The sequence below is a fragment of the Sinocyclocheilus grahami genome, unplaced genomic scaffold (assembly GCF_001515645.1).
Source record: "Sinocyclocheilus grahami isolate Dianchi unplaced genomic scaffold, SAMN03320097.WGS_v1.1 scaffold1071.1, whole genome shotgun sequence".
NCBI classification, from domain to species: domain Eukaryota; kingdom Metazoa; phylum Chordata; class Actinopteri; order Cypriniformes; family Cyprinidae; genus Sinocyclocheilus; species Sinocyclocheilus grahami.
Window position 1 is genome coordinate 181,927 of NW_015506250.1, and position 21,697 is coordinate 203,623.

A 21,697-nucleotide genomic window follows, 5' to 3' on the forward strand; every position below is an offset into this window, starting at 1 on the left:
TTAAATATTCAATTTTTTCCATTATAATTTTTCTAGACTCTTGTTTTAATGGTACATTGAAAATATAAATCAAAAATCATTCGACAAATACTTGAAATCATGAAAAATTTAACAACAATTTATTATAAGTTAAAAAAAAAAATTAAGGCTATATGAATGATTTTTTTTTAAACTTAAATCAGTTTTATTTGTACAAATTCTGTGTTTTCCATTAATTTTCTGGATTCCATTTTAATGCTTTTGTTAAATTTTAATGATCAAAAGCATCTCTAATTAATTAATTTGATAAAATATATAATTATTTTTTAGCTCTTTTTTTTCAGAAAAACTGCGTTTTGTGTTTACTTTTTTGTGGTAAATAAATTCTGGTAAATATTTTTTTGGGGTAAATAATCTTTAAAGAATAATGTTTTAGTAGTACTATCATTACATTAAGTTATATATTTCTGTCACAGTTTCTGCAAATTAAAGTATTAGTTCACTTCCAGAATCAAAATTTCTTGATAATTTACTCACCCCCATGATATCCAAGATGTTCATGTCTTTTTTTTTTTTTTTCTTCAGTCGAAAAGAAATTAAGGTTTTTGAGGAAACATTCCAGGATTTTTCTCCATGTAGTGGACGTCAACAGGAACCAATGATTTGAAGGTCCAAATTGCAGTTTCAGTGCAGCTTCAAATAGGGCTGTGTATTGGCAAGAATCTGGCGATATGATACGTATTACGGGGGGGCGATACGATATGTTGCAATGCATTGCGATACTGTAAGCAAGGCACTATATTGAGATATTTCCTATTGTAGGAATAGGATAATAATTTCAAAGGGTTTTTACAGTAACTTACTGGCAACACAGTTGCCAGTAAGTTACTGTAATTAAGATTTACAGTAGCAAACTGTATTTGGTTTATAGTTGCAAACTGTACTTTTTACAATAAATTACTGTAAAAATCCAATTCATCAGTATGCTACTGTAATTAATTCATTTGAATATGTTTCATTAGATTTTATAATTTTTTTTATATAGAATTCATTTTATTTTTACCCTACATAGGCACTACTGGCATTCAATTCAAACAGACACAATAATTACAAAATATAAAATTCTTTATTTAAAGTATTGCACTTATAACACTTATAAATAGTCTTCCAATGCTGGAACAGTGCATCTTCATTTCTCCTGTCTTAGGAAATTGTGCAGTGCATTATGTTGTATCATCTGGATTTATCCTAACAAAGAATCTTTAGGCAACAGAAACATAATGGGGAAAAAAAATAAGCAGCCAAAGAATACATTGCCGTCTGCGAAACCAAGGTGCTGCTCCAAAACGTGGCCACCACCTTTGCTCACCATCCACTTTGTTAGTGACACTGTTTTCTTCTCTGAAAAACAAGTAGAAATGGCACACTTTTAAAAGGCAAACCCCATTGTGCAAAATCCCCTCCACAATGCTTACGTGTGGGTGGTTGCCAGGGCATTTGTTAAGGTGTTTTGAGTGCTTCTGGTGCGTTATGTGGTTGCTAGGGCATTTTATTTTCTGGCAAAACCCCAAGTCTCTGATATTTTGCTCGCAGATATGGCACGGGTCCCTCCTTCAGTGCAAGTCTGAGATTTTTCGGTTTTATCATGCAACAGGCAAAATAGTAAGTAAACAGGAAAGCAGCATGCAGCAACAAACAGCGTGATTTGAGATATGTTCATTCATGTCTACAGAACAAACAGATCAAATCAAAATGACTAATTTAATAAGCATGCTCTGATCAAATTTTTTTTTTTTTTACAGATAATACCAATTGTCGATTTCAGGTGACAGTTGCGGGGTAAGCGATTTCTGGTTGCCAATGTTGACATTTGAAATCACCAAAACAAACACGCCCCTACCCCAAAAGGGTCTTTAAACCGCTGTTTGCAGTCAAACATGAATTAAACTAATCTCTTGATTATTTAGCGAGGGGACATGAACATCCATTCTAAAGAGATTAGCATTGCTCGATTGGTCCTTGGTCTTGCTTTGTTCATTTTTCTGTCGGTAAATCTTGCACTGATTTCATCCAAGACTCACTTCATCCAAGACCTCTATAAAAGAACGTGCGAAATCCCCTCCACAATGCTTGCGTGTGGGTGGTTGCCAGGGCATTTGTTAAGGTGTTTTGAGTGCTTCTGGTGCGTTATGCGGTTGCTAGGGCATTTTATTTCCTGGCAAAACCCCAAGTCTCTGATATTTTGCTTGCAGATATGGCACGGGTCCCTCCTTCAGTGCAAGTCTGAGATTTTTCAGTTTTATCATGCAACAGGCAAAATAGTAAGTAAACAGGAAAGCAGCATGCAGCAACAAACAGCGTGATTTGAGATATCTGTTCATTCATGTCTACAGAACAAACAGATCAAATCAAAATGACTAATTTAATAAGCATGCTCTGATCAATTTTTTTTTTTTACAGATAATACCAATTGTCGATTTCAGGTGACAGTTGCGGGGTAAGCAATTTCTGGTTGCCAATGTTGACATTTGAAATCACCAAAACAAACACGCCCCTACCCCAAAAGGGTCTTTAAATTGACATTAATGCTGTTTAGACTATATCTGCATAAATGTATGAATTCTAATGTGGTTGTGCTACTGCGTGGATTCAGGAGTGAAGCTGCCACCACCCTATTAAATGTAATAAGAAAATAAAAAATGTGCTTGTTAGAACAAATTGGATTGAGTGCATTTTCCAAGGAGTGATTAAATGAACAAAACTGTAATTTAGAAAAATAAAGTTCAAAGCACGCATCTTTAGGATTGGTATTCAGTCTTTATGCAAATGAAAATTTGATCTTTTTGTATAAATAAAGAAAAAGAAAATTAAATTAAATTATAAACCCTATTGGGATTATAAAAGGACCCGAGTTTGCATTCTAAGCGCAGTAGTACTTTTGGAAAAACGTGGCAAGATGGTAGTAGTGGTGAATAGTCATAATTTGTATGAAACCACATATAATAGAAATGCTTTTGTAATTTTTACTATGGGTTTTCTTAGATCAAAAGTCTGTGTTTGGGCCAAGAAAAATCTATGCATTGAAAGGAAATAAAAAATAAATTAATACATAAATAAATAAAGGCATGAAAAACAACTTCTAAAATCATTTTAATTTGAAATAATAATAAAAAAAAAGTAACAAAATATCAATAAAATGCAGAGTCATTTAATCAAAATCAATTTCTGGGACATAAAAGTGCCTTTAATTAAAGAAACGCACATCGCTTTTTTAATTATTGTTATTGTAATACTGATAACTGGACAACTGTGGTTTGTACTTTCAAAGTGCTGAAATATATCCCATTTTAATTTTTTGTGTGTTAAAACACTGCGATAGTGGTGCTTTCTTTTTTCTATTTACATTGCACTGGATGAAACGGAGTCTGTGCACAGAGCCCTCTTTTCTGAAAAAAGGAAATGTTGTTCACGCAAAGATTAGGCTGCTTGCACACTAGATAAAGCTTTGACAGAGCATTTGATGGGAAAAAAAACACGATATTCATTGAAAGCTATAAAAAGAGTCAGTTTGAAAATCAAGCAGAAATGCATCAAAATCGATTTCTAAAAGCAATGTTTGGTAACATGATGGATCACAACTGTCCCAAACCTTTGCATTTTTCCTGCCACGTTCTTGTGACGTCAGTCAAGTCTGCCTTGACATCAGTGGATTCACAGTGATGGAGTGCGTTTAAGTAACCTATGTAAGGAAAGCTCATTAAGATACAACAGCTGTGAGAACAGAGTATTTCTATTATTTTTGGTTTCCTGCCTCCTTGTTAGTTTAATGTAGTTAACAATACACGAACAACCAGAAGTCCGAACAGATGTCACGTCACAGCCTACAGGCGAATCATCGGTCACATCAACTCAAGCAGAGCTGCTAAATGCTTTCACAGTAGTGTCTGTCCAGCGTCTTCTGTCTGACTGCTTCTGTTTGGAGTTCGACTCAAACACGCTGCTTTCCTGGCATTTCAGTGTTTCCAAAAAAGCCGCCATGTGCTTCTGATATACAGAAAAACATGTCAGTACAGAGCCCTGCACATGGAGCCCCTAAAATTTACGCAACGGGTGGAATATGTGTGTCCCATGGTTGTTCACGCTCCGTATGAAGACCGTTTAAAGGCCTTTTCACACAGAAAGTGGCAAGCGGTGAAAACGGCTGCGGCTTTCTCTTGTAGTTTTGTGCAGTCGAGGCGGTGTTTGCGACTCGAACATGGGGCGGACGTTGCCATAGTTGCAAACAACAAGGTCACATTTGATTTTACTAAAAACTAAATAAACAAAAGATAACAAACAAATCATTTTAAGACTATGACTAGCATAGATTTTGTGTCAGACACCGTTAACTATGACATTTTACACTTTATTGTATTTTTACGTGGTAAAGCAACGCGTACACGTGATATTCACAATTTTCACAATTATTCAAATATTCACAATTGTGTCGATTCCTATTGAGAATGTATTTCACACAAAAAAAGTTTAGTTTTTTAACATTTAATGTTATTGCATTCCCTCTACGCTGCTTTTTAAAATTTGCAGATGAAGATCTTTAAACATTGCATTGTATCTTGTTTTTCATGATGTTTTGCAACACATCATGAATGTCACATTTTTGAAATTGCCTTTCTTAAAATATGTTACAGACAGACTAGGCGGCTTGCTATTAAAGAAAAAGGAAGTCTTCTGAAAAGATCTAGGCCTATTAATTTTGAATGATAAACAAAACAATTTAAGTGGTTAAGTGCAACATTTTAGCAGTGCTTGCTTTCAAACCAAGCAGCTTTCTGTTGGTCAACATGGAAAATTCACAAAAAACCTTGAACCTTGTGCGATATGTATCTTTGTAGAATTATTTTTAATAGACTGCTCAATTTTATTTAAATTTCGTAGAGCAATAGTATATGTGGCCACACATTTAAATCAACCAACCTCATTTATACAGAGCCCAACTGAACCTTCGCAGGAAGTCTAACCAATCATAACGCCGAATCCGCCATTTTGTCCGATAAACACACCAACCAGGAGAGTACATTAACTTTGGTGGACTTGAACTTGAAAAATGTTGTGTATTGACATCTTTCCGCAGTTGAAACAAGATACCTTCTGATATTCATTCATGTTTATTTAGTGCTGTAATAGAGCTGCACGATTAATCGTTAAAAGATCATAATCTCGATTCAAACACCCATGTGATCCCATTTTTAAATGATGATTTGCTCGTTACCATTAAACCTTTGAAAAAGTCATACAAATCTGCATTCAAATCTGTTTGTGCTGCCGCTGACACAGAGCAGAAAGTTACCATGTTTAGGTAAGAAACAGCTTTAGTCTTTTCAACTACACAGTATTATTTCTGTCTTAGTCATTCATATTATCACAGAAATACTGGGATGGAAGTTTATAGTTCGGATATAAACATTGATGTCTAGTGATCAAAATAGAGTAAATATCCTTTTGATAGTAACTGGCGCTTCAAATAACGCTTTTCGATTGCATCGTTTCGCCACTAGGTGGCAACAAGTGACTGACAAAAACGTATTTGTCATTGAATCATTCATTCAAGAGATTAGTTCAAAAACGCTGATTCATCCTGTAATGAAACAATCCAAAAATACATATATATTAAAATGTTCTAAATGTTCTGTTATTAAAATTAATTTATTCAAATTAATTAAACACTTATAAATAGACTGCAGCAATAATATTGTGTCTGACACTATTTTGTTTCGTTCAGAATCGTGGGAGAATCGTGATCTCTATTTGCAATGTATTTTTCACTCTGTGAGAGCATGACTGCCATGGCTTGTCGGACGTAGCAACAGTAACGAAGGGGGGTGGGTCTTTGCGAAAGGTCAATTTACAGTCACCTCAATAAAACCTCATTGGAGCAGTGCTGGGAAAAGTTACTTTCAAAAGTAATGCATTATGATATCGCGATTCTCCATAAAGTAACTAATTGCATTACTTAGTTACGTTTCATGGAAAGTAATGCATTGTTACTTTTACGTTACTTTTTGTCACCTAGGCTGGGCGCCAAAAGTCAATGAATAAATGGGAAAACAAAGTAACTTGGATTACTTATTTGAAAAAAGTAGCTCAGATATTTTTGTTGTAAATTAAAACGTAATGTTACTTTATTAGTTTCTTGAAAAAAGTAATCTGATTACGTAACTTGCACGTTACTTGTAATGTGTTATACACAACACTGCACTGGAGCTTGTGTTATGACATAAACGCAAAAACAAGTGTGCTTCGATGTCACTGTTTGATTTAGAATTTGTATTATTAGGTGACCTATTCCTTTAAAACAACGCAGCCACTATTTGATTTTATGTAAGAATTCCCACCAGAATGTTTATAGATTTTCTTGCCCCGAGAGAAAGGCACTTAAAGTCTTTGAATGAATAGAATAGGTCCATTTTAATGCAGGATTTGGATGTTAAATCTAGATCCGTGTCTTTAAAAGCTCTGAGATGGATGTGAGTGAGTGGTTTGTCTGCCGCAGGCCTGTAACTGAATCTGAAGCTGATGTTCGCTGCCAGGAAGAGCATCCCAAACCTCCTAGTAATACAACTGCTCTGCTTTAGTCCCGCTCACCTTCACCTTCACTTTCTTTCTCCGGCTGTATCTCTGCTGTCTCTTTTGTCATCGTCGTCCTCCTACTGTGTCATTCTTTCACCACTCTTATCTTGTGTTTCCCTCAGGCACATGGATTTTATGCTCTCCTACCCAGCATTCACTGGGGCCACTGTGTGTGTGTGTGTGTGTGTGTGTCCGGTTGGTTACTCCTGAGAGATGCTTTCCTTAGAGATCTGGTCACATTAACAGTGAAAATACTACAAAGACCACCAGGTTTAATGAAAAACGTTCTTAAGCTGCACTGAGTTGTGTTTTACTAACATTAGCTATTAGCAATGAGAAGGCCATCTGAGTCAAATTAATTGAAGAACTTATTGTTTTTCATTTTATGCTCTCCTACCCAGCATTCACTGGGGCCACTGTGTGTGTGTGTGTGTGTGTGTCCGGTTGGTTACTCCTGAGAGATGCTTTCCTTAGAGATCTGGTCACATTAACAGTGAAAATACTACAAAGACCACCAGGTTTAATGAAAAACGTTCTTAAGCTGCACTGAGTTGTGTTTTACTAACATTAGCTATTAGCAATGAGAAGGCCATCTGAGTCAAATTAATTGAAGAACTTATTGTTTTTTCCCTTATAAGCTGCCGTTGAGTCCTCCTGGTTAGTTTCTACTTATAAGTCATCGATATGGATACAGTATGATGTGCATACAGTGATTTTGGTTAGACTTAAATGGATGTTTTGGGCAATTACATATTTATTTATTTTTTTCACTTCATGACAAAGACAGCAAGGTTTTTAGCATTAGTGCAACAGCAATGCACATTAGGTGTGTAATTGATGCTTTTATCATTACTGTGCTGCCACAGGAAATGATGGGAAATTAAGCTTTGTTGCACATGCCTGTGGCTTCATAAAGTGACAGAAAATGCATTTTAAATTATGATATGTAATATAATAATATACTTTTAATCATTTTTTTCTATTTTTTGTTTTATTTGTATCGTTTAGTTTAGTTTGATATACTAAAATAACTAAAACAACATTAAAATGAAAATGAATAAAAACTATATAGACATAAAAAAGAATGACAAAAACACAACAAAAATTAAATGAATTTAATATTATATTTTAAAAATGTTTATAAAAAAAAAAAAAAATGAAAGCAGAAAATATAAAAATAAAAACTGTTTCAAAATATTAATAAAAAATATAATATTATCTTTATACTAAATACAAATATATCTGAATCAAAATTAAAAACACCAAACTCTTTCTGAATTCTGTGTGTCTCAGGCTGGCGGCAGCGGCAGAAGGCGCAGAATCTCGCTTCATGGAGGAGCCGGAGGAGGAGAGCAGTGAGGAAGAGGAGGAGGAGTTGAGTCCGGAGGAGCAAGGTGAGACACGTGTCTTTGTCTCTCCTGACCTCAGATTCACCTCTGTTTCCTCTCACACTGATTGCACATTTGCACAGCTCACCGCACCGTCAGCCAGCGGCTCAAACACACACTGCTCCACAACCCTTTCTTTTGTCTTTTGTCTCTTTTCCTCAGTTTTCTCAGTCTTATGCAGTGTTACACAGTAAAATACTTACATATAGCGTTGTCTAGTAAAAGTCCAAAATATATATTAATACAGGTGAAATCTCACAATTCTTGATGATAATTTTAAAAACACTGCAGAAACTAATATCCTATCGAATGCTTAAATAGAACATTAAATATTGGACATATTTAATTAAATATGTAATATATAAAACAAATAAATGAGCTCTTTTAAATACAGTGTAAAGAAATACTCTTTGAGAGAAGCAGTCAATCAGCGGAAGTTAAAAGCAGCTCATAAGTGTATTTATTTCTTGTCTTATTAGCGCAGTTGTCGTTGCTAGGAAACGCTTGTTTTGTTTACTGTGAGACGTGCTGAAATCGCGTTTGGTCTCGTACTGTATTGCGTACCTTGTCAGTGTCGTGCGCGTGCGCTTGCTTAGCCCTTTGTTGTGATAAACAGTAAATTGTGTCCATTCAATTTCCGATTTGTCAGACGGGTATAAAAAAGATTATGAATGCTTAAATAGAACATTAAATATTGGACATATTTAATTAAATATGTAATATATAAAACAAATAAATGAGCTCTTTTAAATAGACAGTGTAAAGAAATACTCTTTGAGAGAAGCAGTCAATCAGCGGAAGTTAAAAGCAGCTCATAAGTGTATTTATTTCTTGTCTTATTAGCGCAGTTGTCGTTGCTAGGAAACGCTTGTTTTGTTTACTGTGAGACGTGCTGAAATCGCGTTTGGTCTCGTACTGTATTGCGTACCTTGTCAGTGTCGTGCGCTTGCGCTTGCTTAGCCCTTTGTTGTGATAAACAGTAAATTGTGTCCATTCAATTTCCGATTTGTCAGACGGGTATAAAAAAGATTAGTATACTGCGACAGCCCTCGTGTGAAGACAGAAGAGTGTAAAGACCATCAACTCTACCGTGCAACTCCACCGTGCAGGTACACAGACAAGGGACATAAGTATCGCTTTTGATTCATTCATCTTTTCTACACCTTGCTTCACTTCTGTTTCAGTGTTTTGTTTTTTTGTGACCAACTCTTACTGTGTGTTTCATATCTCTACTATTACTACCACTCGCTAACCACGTATCACACACTATAGGGAGTACAATTCTAACAACCTGCGCACTTTGCCTATGTCTACTAATACACTACTTTCTTTTTCTATTGATCTCTGGAATTGTCAGTCTGCAGTAAACAAAGCACATTTCATTACATCTATTACTAGTCATTCAAGACTATACTTCATGGCCCTGACAGAGACGTGGATCAAACCAGAGGACAATGCTACTCCTGCAGCACTCTCCAATAATTTCTCATTCCCCCCCTAACCGCTGGTCAAATTAAAAATCTAAACTAAAATTAAATCATCTTTGAGTGCAAGGGGGCCCCCTGGCGTATCGGGGCCCTATGCAGCTTGTGTATTTTGCGTAAAGAGAGGATCGGCTCTGGGTGGAGGTACTGGTCTGCTTATCTCTAATGATCGGAAATGTATTCCTTTACCTTCTCTAGGTATCAACATCTCCTTTGAATCACATTCAGTCACTATTACCCACCCTTTTAAAATCCATTTTGTAGTTGTTTATCGACCCCCAGGACCACAAGGTAACTTCGTGGGAGAATTAGATGTGCTGCTCTCAACCTTTCCTGAGAATGAAACTCCACTAGTTATGCTTGGAGACTTCAACATCCATCTAGATAAACCTCAGGCTGCAGACTTCCACACTCTGCTTGCTTCTTTTGATCTCAAGCGAGTGTTAACCACGGCTACTCACAAATCAGGCAACCAACTGGACCTTATTTACACACGACACTGCTCCACTGATCATATACTGGTTACTCCACTACACACCTCGGATCACTTTCTCCTCACTCTTAACCTCAACATTGTTCCTGACACAACACATACCCCTACACATGTCACTTTTCGACGTAACCTACGCTCACTCTCACCCTCCCGGCTATCTGTTATGGTTTCTTCTTCGCTTCCTCCCCCTAAACAGTTATCATCTCTTGATGCTAACAGTGCTACTGTTACTTTCTGCTCCACTCTTACATCTTGTTTAGACACTGTCTGCCCCTTGTCTTCCAGGCCAGCTTGTACCAACCCTTCTACCCCTTGGCTGTCTGATGTTCTCTGTGTACATCGTTCTAAGTTCAGGGCTGCTGAAAGGGTATGGCGCAAATCAAAAAATCTTACTGACCTTAATGTGTATCAGTCACTCCTCTCTTCCTTCTCCGCTAATGTCTCCACTGCTAAAATGACATACAATCATAACTAAATTAGCAACTCTCGCATGCTCTTTAAAACATTTTCCTCCCTCCTTTGTCCTCCTCCTCCCCCTCCTTCATCAACTCTAAGAGCTGATGACTTTGCCACATTCTTCATTAATCAAATTAAAAACATCAGTGCACAATTTTCCACACCACAATCTGTCAAGCACATCTTACCAGCAAACATAAACTTGTTCACATCCTTCTCTTCACTCTCCGAGGCCTAAGTCTCCAAACTTAGCCTTTCTAATCATCCTACTACTTGTCCGCTTGATCCTATTCCATCTCATCTCCTTCAAGCCATTTCTCCTGCAGTTGTATCTGCACTCACTCACATCATTAATACTTCCCTTCACACTGTGTTTTTCCCTCAGCATTTAGACAGGCTCGTATAACCCCACTACTTAAGAAACCCACCCTTAATCCATCTCTTTTAGAGAACTACAGACTGGTTTCCCTTCCCCTGACTTACTTGGACCACATTGGCAGACCTGCCAACCTGTACGCATTTTGCATAGCGGGTACGCATTTTGACCTTAAAGTACGCTGGTACGATTTGTCACTCAAACTACGCAAAAATCTGGTGACCTGTCCTCGCGCAGTAAACAACCAATCAGAGCGTTTTTTTCCGGTTTTGCATTTAAATAATTTCCGTCTGTTTTATTTCTCTCCAAACTGGCTCTGTTTGTGTGTCCGTGAGTTGCGCGCAGAGATGAGGAAACACGTGCATGGTGCATCTGAAAAAGCAACATAAGCCGAGCATGACTTGTAATGCGGAGCATTTCTAAACCTGTTGTCCAACAAAACAGAACATTATAACATACTCCACAATATCAGGCAAATGTTATGGTTTTTGAGCCACGGACTGGATCGTTTTTCAGATCAGCAAGAAAATGTAAAATATTTCAATGTAACTTTGCTTTCCATTTATTACTTAAAGATAAGTACTTAATCATTAAGTGTAAAATAACACTGCATAGTGTTCACATAAATGAAATGTAGATTAATCTTTGTAAAAAAAAAAATGTTTTGTTGTTTGATGAGCATAATGACAGCACCAAGGTATTATTAGGCTGCTGCCCCTTTAAGACCTGATGCACGGATCCAACATAATGATAAACATCCGATTTATTTCTCAGCTGTTCTCGTTCACTTAAGACACAACAGACTGCATTTGCCACAATCATTGTCGAGATGGATATTTTGACAATTTTATGTGTATAATGCAAGGAGTGAAGGAGATACGAAAAAGGGTTCAGTTCGGTGTTCGCATGCAGTCAAACACGCCTCTCTGCGTGTGTGTGCGGCTGTAAACATAGAAAACAGCAAGCAAAGTAATGAATAGAGTTTTTGCTCTATGCCCATATTCTCAGTAAAGTTTATTTGGAAGTATGAATATTTGTTTGCAATCCTCATTCCTCGACAACCCCTGACAGAATAACCGACCGTATAAAAACAAACAGAAAAGATGGACCTACCAGCATTACGTCTCCTCCTCAGACCAGAAAGCTGAAGGTGGCTGGGATATTTGGGCTGGATGCTCCAGAACGGCAGCCTCTCCCTCACAGTCAGCGAGCCCGAGACACCAACAGGGCTCGTCCAGGAACCAGAACCGGATGCCACCAAAGCCCTGGAGGCTAAGCACGCTAATCAGTCCACCCTAGAGCCAGAGGCAGGCATAAACCTCATAGATCTGTGGTGCGCAGATCCAGTTCCTACCCAAGTAGCCACATTCAAACCTATGTCTTCTTTGCCGGTCCCGTCCGGAGACCTTCCTCCTCCGATGTCCCTGTCGGATTTCCTGGTCCCATCTCCTCCGCTGGTTTCAGCCAGTCCCCTGGATTCGTCGGCCCCACTGGTGTCGTCCAGCTCCTCGGCTCAGCCTCCGCCGCTAGCACCATGCGGCTCGTCAGCCTCTCCTCAAGTTTCCCCTCCACCAGCTTGGTATTGCGCCGAGTCCCCGGCTGCACTTCAGCCCTCCAGGCCCATGTCTCCACCTCCGCTGACTCTGCAGTTCCGGCTCTGCATTCCCTCGTCTCCACCGAGGTCCGTCTGCCCTAGGACTCCTCTGGGCTCCCTCGTACATCCGGACAAACCTCGGTTGGTCATCGCGCAGCTTCCGCCACGGACTTTCGGGTCTCCGGCTGCGCCTCAAACCTCCACCCCTTCGGCTACACTTCAGTAACGCGAGCCAGCTGCTCCACCTTGGGCTTCCAGGCCTTCGATGTCGCCCGGGTCCGTCGGCCTCTCTGCTCCGCCAGTTCCTCCACTCACCATGGTTCCGCCTCTGTTGATCGGTTTCTGGGTGCCTCCCAGTCCTTCGGCCAAAGCTCCACCCTGGTTCCTCCCACCGTCGGCTCCACCATGGCGTTGGTTTCCTCCGACTTCTCCAGGTTCCTGTTCTTCACCAGCACCACGCCCTCCACCTAAGCCTCCGCCCTTTTTCCTCTTTTCTATCATCTACTCTTGTGGCGTGAGGTCACACCTTCTAAGAGGGGGAGCTAATGTCACAATTATGGTCAGTTTAGTTCAGTTCCTGTCATGTCTGTTTTGAGCGCTCTTTAGTTACCATGGTTTCTGATTAGTTAATCCTTTTCCAGCTGTTCCTGTTTAATTCCCTCATTTACCATGTGTGTATTTATAGTCCTGATTCTGTTCTATCCTTTGTCGGTCATTATATTGTGGTACGTGTTGTTCTACTCCAGTATTCTCAGTAAAGTCTATTTGGAAGTATGCATCTTCGTTTGCAGTCCTCATTCCTCGACCCTGACAGCTGTGCGTTTAATTAAATTAATTAAAAGTGTTTAATTAATTTGCCCGAGGTATTAGAAATCTAAATGTGTAATATATATTTAAAATATAATATATTTAATACACCAATTTTTTAATTAAAATTATGAAAAAGTGGTTTAAATGAATGATTCAATGGCTCACTCAAATACTTCCCTTGTTTCATTACTGGATGAATTACTGCGTTTGAACGTATCTCTTGAATGAATGATTCAATGACAAATACATTTTAAACGGTCATTTGTTGCCACCTAGTGGCGAAACAATGCAATAGACACAAGCATTATTTGAAGCGCCAGTTACTTTCAAAAGGGGATTTGCTCTACTTTGATCGCTAGTTTATATCTGAACTATAAACTTTCATCCCAGTATTTCTCTGATAATAGGAATGACTGCAAGACAGAAATAATACTGTGTAGTTGAAAAGACTGTTTGTGAAGCTGTTTCTTACCCAAACATGGTAGCTGTCTGCTCTGTGTCAGTGGCAGCACAAACATCTTTAAAGAGTAATCATGCAGCTCTAATGTATACTTACAATTACTTACAAATTGTAATCCGTTACTGATTCCAGATTACATGACAAAAGTTGCAGTTAGTAACACAATTCATTACATTACACATTTCAAGTAATGTAATCAGACTGCTGTTTGATTACTTTTAGATTACTTTTGACCAAAGTCATTTATCACATTGATTTAAATCAGATAACCATGTACCATATTGATATAAAGATGCAAAGAAAGCACTGTTTTTTTTTATCAATATAATTTTACTAAAGATTTGATTATTTTTTGTTAATCCAGTGTTTATTGCTAAAGAAAAACAGAAACATGCGTGAAATTTTGATAACGGGGTTGTAAGCATCTATTCTAATGTGAAATAAAAGCACATGCAGTATTGAGTTTGATGTACTGATGTAGCACTGCTTTCCTCCGGCTTTGTGTTGAAGGAGAAGTGGATTCTTGTGTTTAGAGCTGTACGTGCTTTGTCTTTCTTCAGCCAGAAAGAAGCAGTTTCAGATGATGAGGAAGATGCATTATAATGAAGGTATGAACATTAAACTAGCTCGACAACTCATCGCCAGTGAGCTGGCAGAGGAGGAAGACGAGGACGAAGAGATGGATGACACGGAGACCGAGGACATCACCGTCGACCCCCCACAAGATGGTAAATGAACAGTAGGTTAATCAGCCGTATGTGATTCAAGCCGCGGTCACACTAGACTTTGAGCATGCGAAATTGTTAAAAACTTAATTTCAAAACATAACAAATTATAATACAGCTAAAATGTAAAAACATACAATCTAGTCCACTTTCCTGCAGCGCTGCGGTTTAAAATGTATGTTCTTTTAATTCAGATAGGAATGTTTTTTTTAATCAATATAATTTTACTAAAGATTTGATTATTTTTTGTTAATCCAGTGTTTATTGCTAAAGAAAAACAGAAACATGCGTGAAATTTTGATAACGGGGTTGTAAGCATCTATTCTAATGTGAAATAAAAGCACATGCAGTATTGAGTTTGATGTACTGATGTAGCACTGCTTTCCTCCGGCTTTGTGTTGAAGGAGAAGTGGATTCTTGTGTTTAGAGCTGTACGTGCTTTGTCTTTCTTCAGCCAGAAAGAAGCAGTTTCAGATGATGAGGAAGATGCATTATAATGAAGGTATGAACATTAAACTAGCTCGACAACTCATCGCCAGTGAGCTGGCAGAGGAGGAAGACGAGGACGAAGAGATGGATGACACGGAGACCGAGGACATCACCGTCGACCCCCCACAAGATGGTAAATGAACAGTAGGTTAATCAGCCGTATGTGATTCAAGCCGCGGTCACACTAGACTTTGAGCATGCGAAATTGTTAAAAACTTAATTTCAAAACATAACAAATTATAATACAGCTAAAATGTAAAAACATACAATCTAGTCCACTTTCCTGCAGCGCTGCGGTTTAAAATGTATGTTCTTTTAATTCAGATAGGAGGTCATGCTGTGACGTATCAGTCTGCCGTTGGTCATACGGTGTCACATGATGCGAATTAGCTAAAACTTGAACTTTGGAACGCAGCGAAATGCAAAACTTTTCGCACAGGCTTGCATTTCCGGTCTGACGCATTCACAGCACATGAATGGAAGTCAATGGAACGAAAGGTGCAGCGTGACCGCCCCTTAACTCTATTGCCCTGCATTGTACTGTACATGTAGTTTAATGTTTTTTTGAAAATCTGCACACAAACAGAAACTTTCACATGCTCTGAGTGAACTATGGTGCATCGATTGCATGTTGTGTGAAGATTTTTTCACTTTCTCTTCAAGCACGGTCTGTTGACCACTAGAGGTCCCTTGAGATGCTGGAAGGGTTTCCAGATGCTCTCTTAAGATCAGTTTAGGACAAAATATTTCAAAATAGAGCAGAAACTTTGCTTGTTAGCAGAGCTTGATAAGTCGGGCTATTGCTATTGCTCATTTTTGGGGTTAGCGATTTGAATAAATCTTAACCAGACATATTTACCCTGTTTAACCCTGGAGAGCTTGACATATCAAATAATAGTCATTTGGAAGTCTATTTGGAAGTATGCAAAAAAAAAAGAAAAAGTTTATTTTCAATCAAACTGTTTATTGAACCTTCAGACAAAATATGTTCAAAAATTGCATTTTTATGTATCATATTTGATGAATATTAGGCTTTTATGGCCCAATTTATTGGTCACAAAAAAGGATCAAATTTATTTTTCATTGCATTTATGATCTTGGAATCATTTCAATTAATTGAATAATAGTAATTATTTTTGCTAAATAGGTGAATACTGCAAAACCTGACAAGAACTTGTCTAGGTCATGTTTTGGCTTCAAAATCAAAAGGGAGAATATATATGATGACATTTATTTTGCTCATTACTTTAATCCAAAATTATCATTACTTGAATGCAAAATTACTCATTACTGTAAAAAAAAATAAAAATCAGACTCATTGCTGTAATATATATATATATTCAGACTCATTGCTGTAATCGGGAAAATAAATAAATATAAACTCTTACTAATAAATACAAATATATATTCAGGCTTGTTACAGTAATGCAAAAATAAATACTCAAATATATTCTGACTAATGTACTGTAAATAATATTATGACTCATTACCAAGATGCAAATAATAATAATTCTGACTAATTACCAAAATTCAAAATGCAAAAAAAGCACCTCTTTACTGTAATGTGAAAACTGAGAATAAAATGTACAATCTCAAATAAAACATCCAGATGCATTACATTAATGAATAAATAATAAAATATTTGAAAACATTATTTCATATAAACTTTATTTACTTAATTTGTGTATAATTTTAATGAAATAACCAAATAATAAACATATTTTTGTTCTTTTGATTTACTGAAAACAAATTAATAAATAATAATAACAATAATAAAGAAGTTCTTGACAGGTTTTATGAAATTCACCCAAATATCTCGATGCAGTGTTTCTGCCTGAATGCATTTGAGACCCTTTTCTGGCGACTGTTTATATTCTCCACATAAAGACAGTACAATCATTAGTTTAAGACAAGGGTGCCCAAACTCGGTCCTGGAGGGCCGGTGTCCTGCAAAGTTTAGCTCCAACTTGCCTCAACACACCTGCTGGTAAGTTTCTAGTATGCCTATAAGAGCTTGATTAGCTGGTTCAGGTGTGTTTAATTGGGGTTGGAGCTAAACTCTTTAGGACACTGGCCCTCCAGGACCGAGTTTGGGCTTTAAGAGGTCTGTTTTTGAGATGTTCCTGTCATTGTGAATGTGTTTTCACTCGGCCTGCCCTCGACTGAGGGATGTCAGGAAATGTGTCGAGTTCTTGTAATCTTTCAAAAACAGTGCTGGACACATTGAACATAAAAGCACTTAGCATATTTCTTAATTGGTTACCAATATTTAATGAAAAAGATGAATGGTCTGGTTTGGTCCTGCAGTGTCCCATCAGTCTTCGGTATGGATTGCACTCATATTTGACTCACTGGCTTCTTATGATCAAGTCAGATTAAGTGTAATCCTACATTTATACATTCGCAAGCACAAGTGCTTTGATTTTATCGTTGTGTTGAACTTTCTTTTTTTCTTCTTCACGCGGTTTGAGTAATTTGACAATTTCTGTGTCCATTGTATTCCTCCCCAAGATTTTTTGTTTCTTTTCCTAAATAGATGTACATGTTCTTCAAATGAAAATATGCATATTTGTCAGTCATTAAAATGTTGGTATGAGCTTGTTCTTTTGAATTTGTTTTTAAGTAAAGAAAGCCACATGCTCTTACAAAATATACCGTGATAATTACCGTGAACTTGCTATATAATAATGGTAATATATAATGTTAATATCACACAAACAACTATAACTATTTTCGCGTCCGCACCAACAACGGACGACATCCAGGGTTGCCAGGTTTTCACAACAAAATCCACCCAATTGTGTTTTGAGGGGGGTTCCCCAGTAAATATCTTGTTCTGGGGGTAAAATACACGTTTTTTTGGTGGGGTTCCCCGGTAAAATTCGCATTTCAGGGACTAAATATGGTTTTTAGGGTTGCTTCAACCCGCGGACATGAAAAGCAACCCGCGGCAACAGTGTTAAAGTAGCGGGAAAACCGCGACCTTGGCAACACTGATATACCGTTCTGATATCTATCGGCCTTTAACGTAGCAGTCTATTCAAGCCACGGAATAAAAAAGTAGCAGTCCATTCAAGCCACGGAATAAAAGAATAAAAAATGTCATTTTGAGTTCATATTTCAAAATTCTGACTTTTTTTCTTGCAATTCCGAGATTATATCTACCAATTCTGGTAAAAAAAGTCATTCTTTTTAGTTTATAATCCCACACTTCTGGCTTTTTCCCCTCAGAATTGACAAACTCGCAATTGATGAGTTGAATAAAGTTATCAAGTCCGAACTAGGAGATATAAACTTGCATTTGCAAGAAAAAAAAGTCTGAAATAAAAAATTATGAAATAAAATGTAAATGTTATGTAAAATGTTATAGGTTTAAATAGTATTTCATGCATGTATTTCAACTGTAGGGCTAATACAATATGTCCCCTATATGAATATTATATAGACCTATTGTTTAAATCAAATGTATGCTTTAAAAGTAGGGTAATCATAGCAGGTTTCATCCATAGTCTGTCCGTTTAAACGTCTGCTTTTAGCTTCAAATGGCGTCTTTGACGACAGTATTATATAAAAATTATTTGCATTCCGATTCTGACATCCAAAGACACAACAATACATTTTTTCCTCTTATTCCATGGTTTTTATCCATTTTCCTCCACTTGCTTCCCATTGTTTTTATGCCACCACTATGCGCACGCAGCTGCAACTGTGACGTCTACTCCAAATTGGTCTATTCCCATGGAAATAAAACTGTTTATAAAAACTTTATTGCTGTCGTTGATATAAATGCCCCTTTTAGGCACGTGCTTTTAATAAACAGAGCGTTATCGTATGTGGGTTTGCATGCTAATTTATCATTTTATAATTTAAATATTTTTAAATGTTGTTTTCTGTAAATAGTCTAGGAATTATTGAGCATAAATCAGTTTTTAATGCTATTCTGGTGATACGTTTCGCCCTGCTTTTTCTTTAGAAATTTTTTAATAAATAAAAATGATCAAACATTTTAAAAGATAAAATATGTTTATAGAAAAATTATTGTAAATGAATAAAAATGAAAATAATTTAAAAATCAAAATATTTTTGATATAATGAAATTAATTAAGTAAAAATTATAAAATTTAAAAATTAATTAAAAAAAATCTAAATATTTTTGATATGTAAGAAATTAAGAAATTATAACATTTTAAAGAATTAATTTTAAAAATCTAAGTATTTTTGATATAATGTAAGAAATTAAGTAAAAATTATAACATTTAAAAAAATTAATATAAAAAATTAAATATTTTTGATATAATGAAATTAAGTAAAAATTATAACATTTTAAAGAATTAATTTTTAAAAATCTAAATATTTTTGATATAATGTAAGAAATTAAATAAAAATTATCAAATTTAAAAGAATTAATTAAAAAATCTAAATATTTGTGATAATGAAATAAATTTTAAGTAAAAATTATAAAATGTTAAATAATTAATTAAAACAAATCTAAATGTTTTTGTTTATAATGAAGTAATTGGTAACTTCTCCATCCATTACAGCAGATTGCTTGGATTCATAAAGATGTCAAGATGTGTCCATCAGCTCCTGCCTTGTCCCATGAACGTCTGGAAGATGCAGTTGTCTAATTTATACTTACCCTTTATTGTTATAAGCGGATGTTTATACTGGCAGAGCCTCCAAAATAAAATTAAAAAAAAATTATTTTACAGTAATAAGTGTAACTGTGGCAGAAAATGTGTCTATTATTTTTTGAGCCGGTTTTAGCAGATTTGAGTATTATCAGTACATGCACAGCAGCAGTTTGAAGCACATATGACTCGCCAGAAATCTACCACTAGATGGAAATACAATGAGTACACGCAGCGACCACAAACTTGATCCAGTCAGTAGATTCGCAGGAAAGAAGGAACTCTTAAGAGCTTGAAAACATCACACCGCGACATCTGCGTGGTCGATATGTACATGCACCATTTAAACTATCCGGTGTAGACTGGAGTGTCAGACAGGACTTGGCAGGAGGGGAAGTGCGCATTGGACTCGCTGGCCTGTTACTGGCGCGTCTCAAATCTCAGACCGCAGATGTCACCGTTCCTATGACCCCTTTAATGTATTTATTTATTTTCCCTCCAGGGGGCGCTTGACGGCTCAAACGACCGATTCCACATTTGCACACTACGAAGTAACATAATTATGTCTCTGTTACATTCAGTGAGTGAAACCTAAAACGGAGACAGATGCAAACCCTCCCACAATCGTTAAAGAAACAGCTGAGGCTTTAATCGCAAACGGCTGTGATTGGTCAATCCTGACCAGCGCTGAGAAAAGTAACGCGTGCCATCGCTAACCGCTGGACGATAATAACACCGAGCACCTTTAACTTGCGAATATATACAGGACAGATAATTGTTATAATAATTAGACGCGCCCTCTCCCCACATGAAAAAAATGCTGTAGTAATTTATATTTATAGTGTTTTTGAACCATGCTGTATTATACTGTATATATTATAGTGTTTACAACACGTTGTTAATGAATGCTACAGCATACTGTATAGTGAACTGATAAACTGTAATAAATACTGTAGTTTACTTTAGTTTTTACTACAGTAAACTGCAGTGTATTGTAGTATAATATACCTTATAGTTGTAGAAAACGCAGAGTGAAGTAATTTGTTAATATTACTACAGTTGTTATATGACCACAGCAGCTATAGAATTACCACAACAAATGAATTCAAGTACTTTACTATAGTATTTGTTCAAAAACACTATAGTATTGTTTTATGTGTGTACAAAGCCCCGCCTTACAAAGACACGTCAGCCAATCCGATGTGAGGCTCAAGATGATTGACAGGCGAACTCAAACTAAGCCCCGCCCACTATTATCTTACGGTTGGATTCAAAACGTCTTTCTACTCCACTGGTTTCGTTTCTGTTCTTCAGGACGAAGCCCATGGCCAAACCTGCAGTCTAGATAGGCAGCACACTTGGGTTCGAGCCACTGCCTAATTTAACGTTACTCTCCGCAGATCAGTCCACTCGCTAATGCTGGAGGAGCTAACGCTACAGCCCTTAAGTCCCATTTCCACAGCGCTGTCCCTCTGACACGAGCGGCGCTCCTATGTGGGGTTTATTCGGGATTCTGGAGTGATTTGAGCTGAAGTTTGAGCTGCTTGTGTTTGAGCAGGAGCTAACGCTAGCCTGTTAGCTCTCAATCTGTGTTTATAAACCTGATCAAGATCAAGTCGAGATGAAGATTGCTGTGGACTTCGAGGAATGTCTGAAGGATTCTCCCAGATTCAGGTGAGAAAGACGTTCAACTTAAGCTCATTTAATACTGATGTGTTTGTTTTGGAGTTATATATATATATATATATATAACGTTATATGTATTCGACGATAGAAGTGTGTTTCATTCCATGTAAACTATTTAAACTGGTCAGTTTTCCTATTGTCTTCCTGATTCATTGCCACATTAATATTTTTGGCTTTAATTTTTAATTTCTGTTGCATCTGGTTGTGGTGGGTCCTGTTATTAGCTAGAAATTTGGGCTGCTGCCTGAAAGATTGTAGATTCAAACAAACAAACAAAGATTAATGACTTATCAGGTCTGGGCCTTTGAGCAAGACCGTTAAAGGGACCGTTCACCAAAAAAATAAAATCTGTCATTAATTATGAATTCACCCTTATTTTGTATCAGATGTATTTCTTTTGTGGAAAACAAGAAGAGATGTTTAGCAGAATGTTTCATGCTGCTCTTTTCTCTTTTCCATACAACGCGAGTGGATGGGGACTGGAGCCATCAAGGTCTAA

The 21,697-nt window shown here is 36.9% G+C and overlaps 1 protein-coding gene across 1 annotated transcript in view; it reads left to right on the forward strand.

Moving 5' to 3' along the window:
* The window catches only part of LOC107566374 (protein phosphatase inhibitor 2-like), a 23,379-nt gene extending 3,883 nt beyond the window's left edge, over window positions 1-19,496 (forward strand). The window contains exons 2-4 of the mRNA XM_016251812.1: window positions 7,900-8,000; window positions 14,228-14,395; window positions 19,423-19,496. Of these exons, the coding sequence (XP_016107298.1) occupies window positions 7,900-8,000; window positions 14,228-14,395; window positions 19,423-19,442 (289 nt within the window). The 3' untranslated portion in view covers window positions 19,443-19,496. The remainder of the gene's footprint in view (window positions 1-7,899; window positions 8,001-14,227; window positions 14,396-19,422) is intronic.
* The last annotated feature ends 2,201 nt before the right edge of the window (window positions 19,497-21,697 follow it).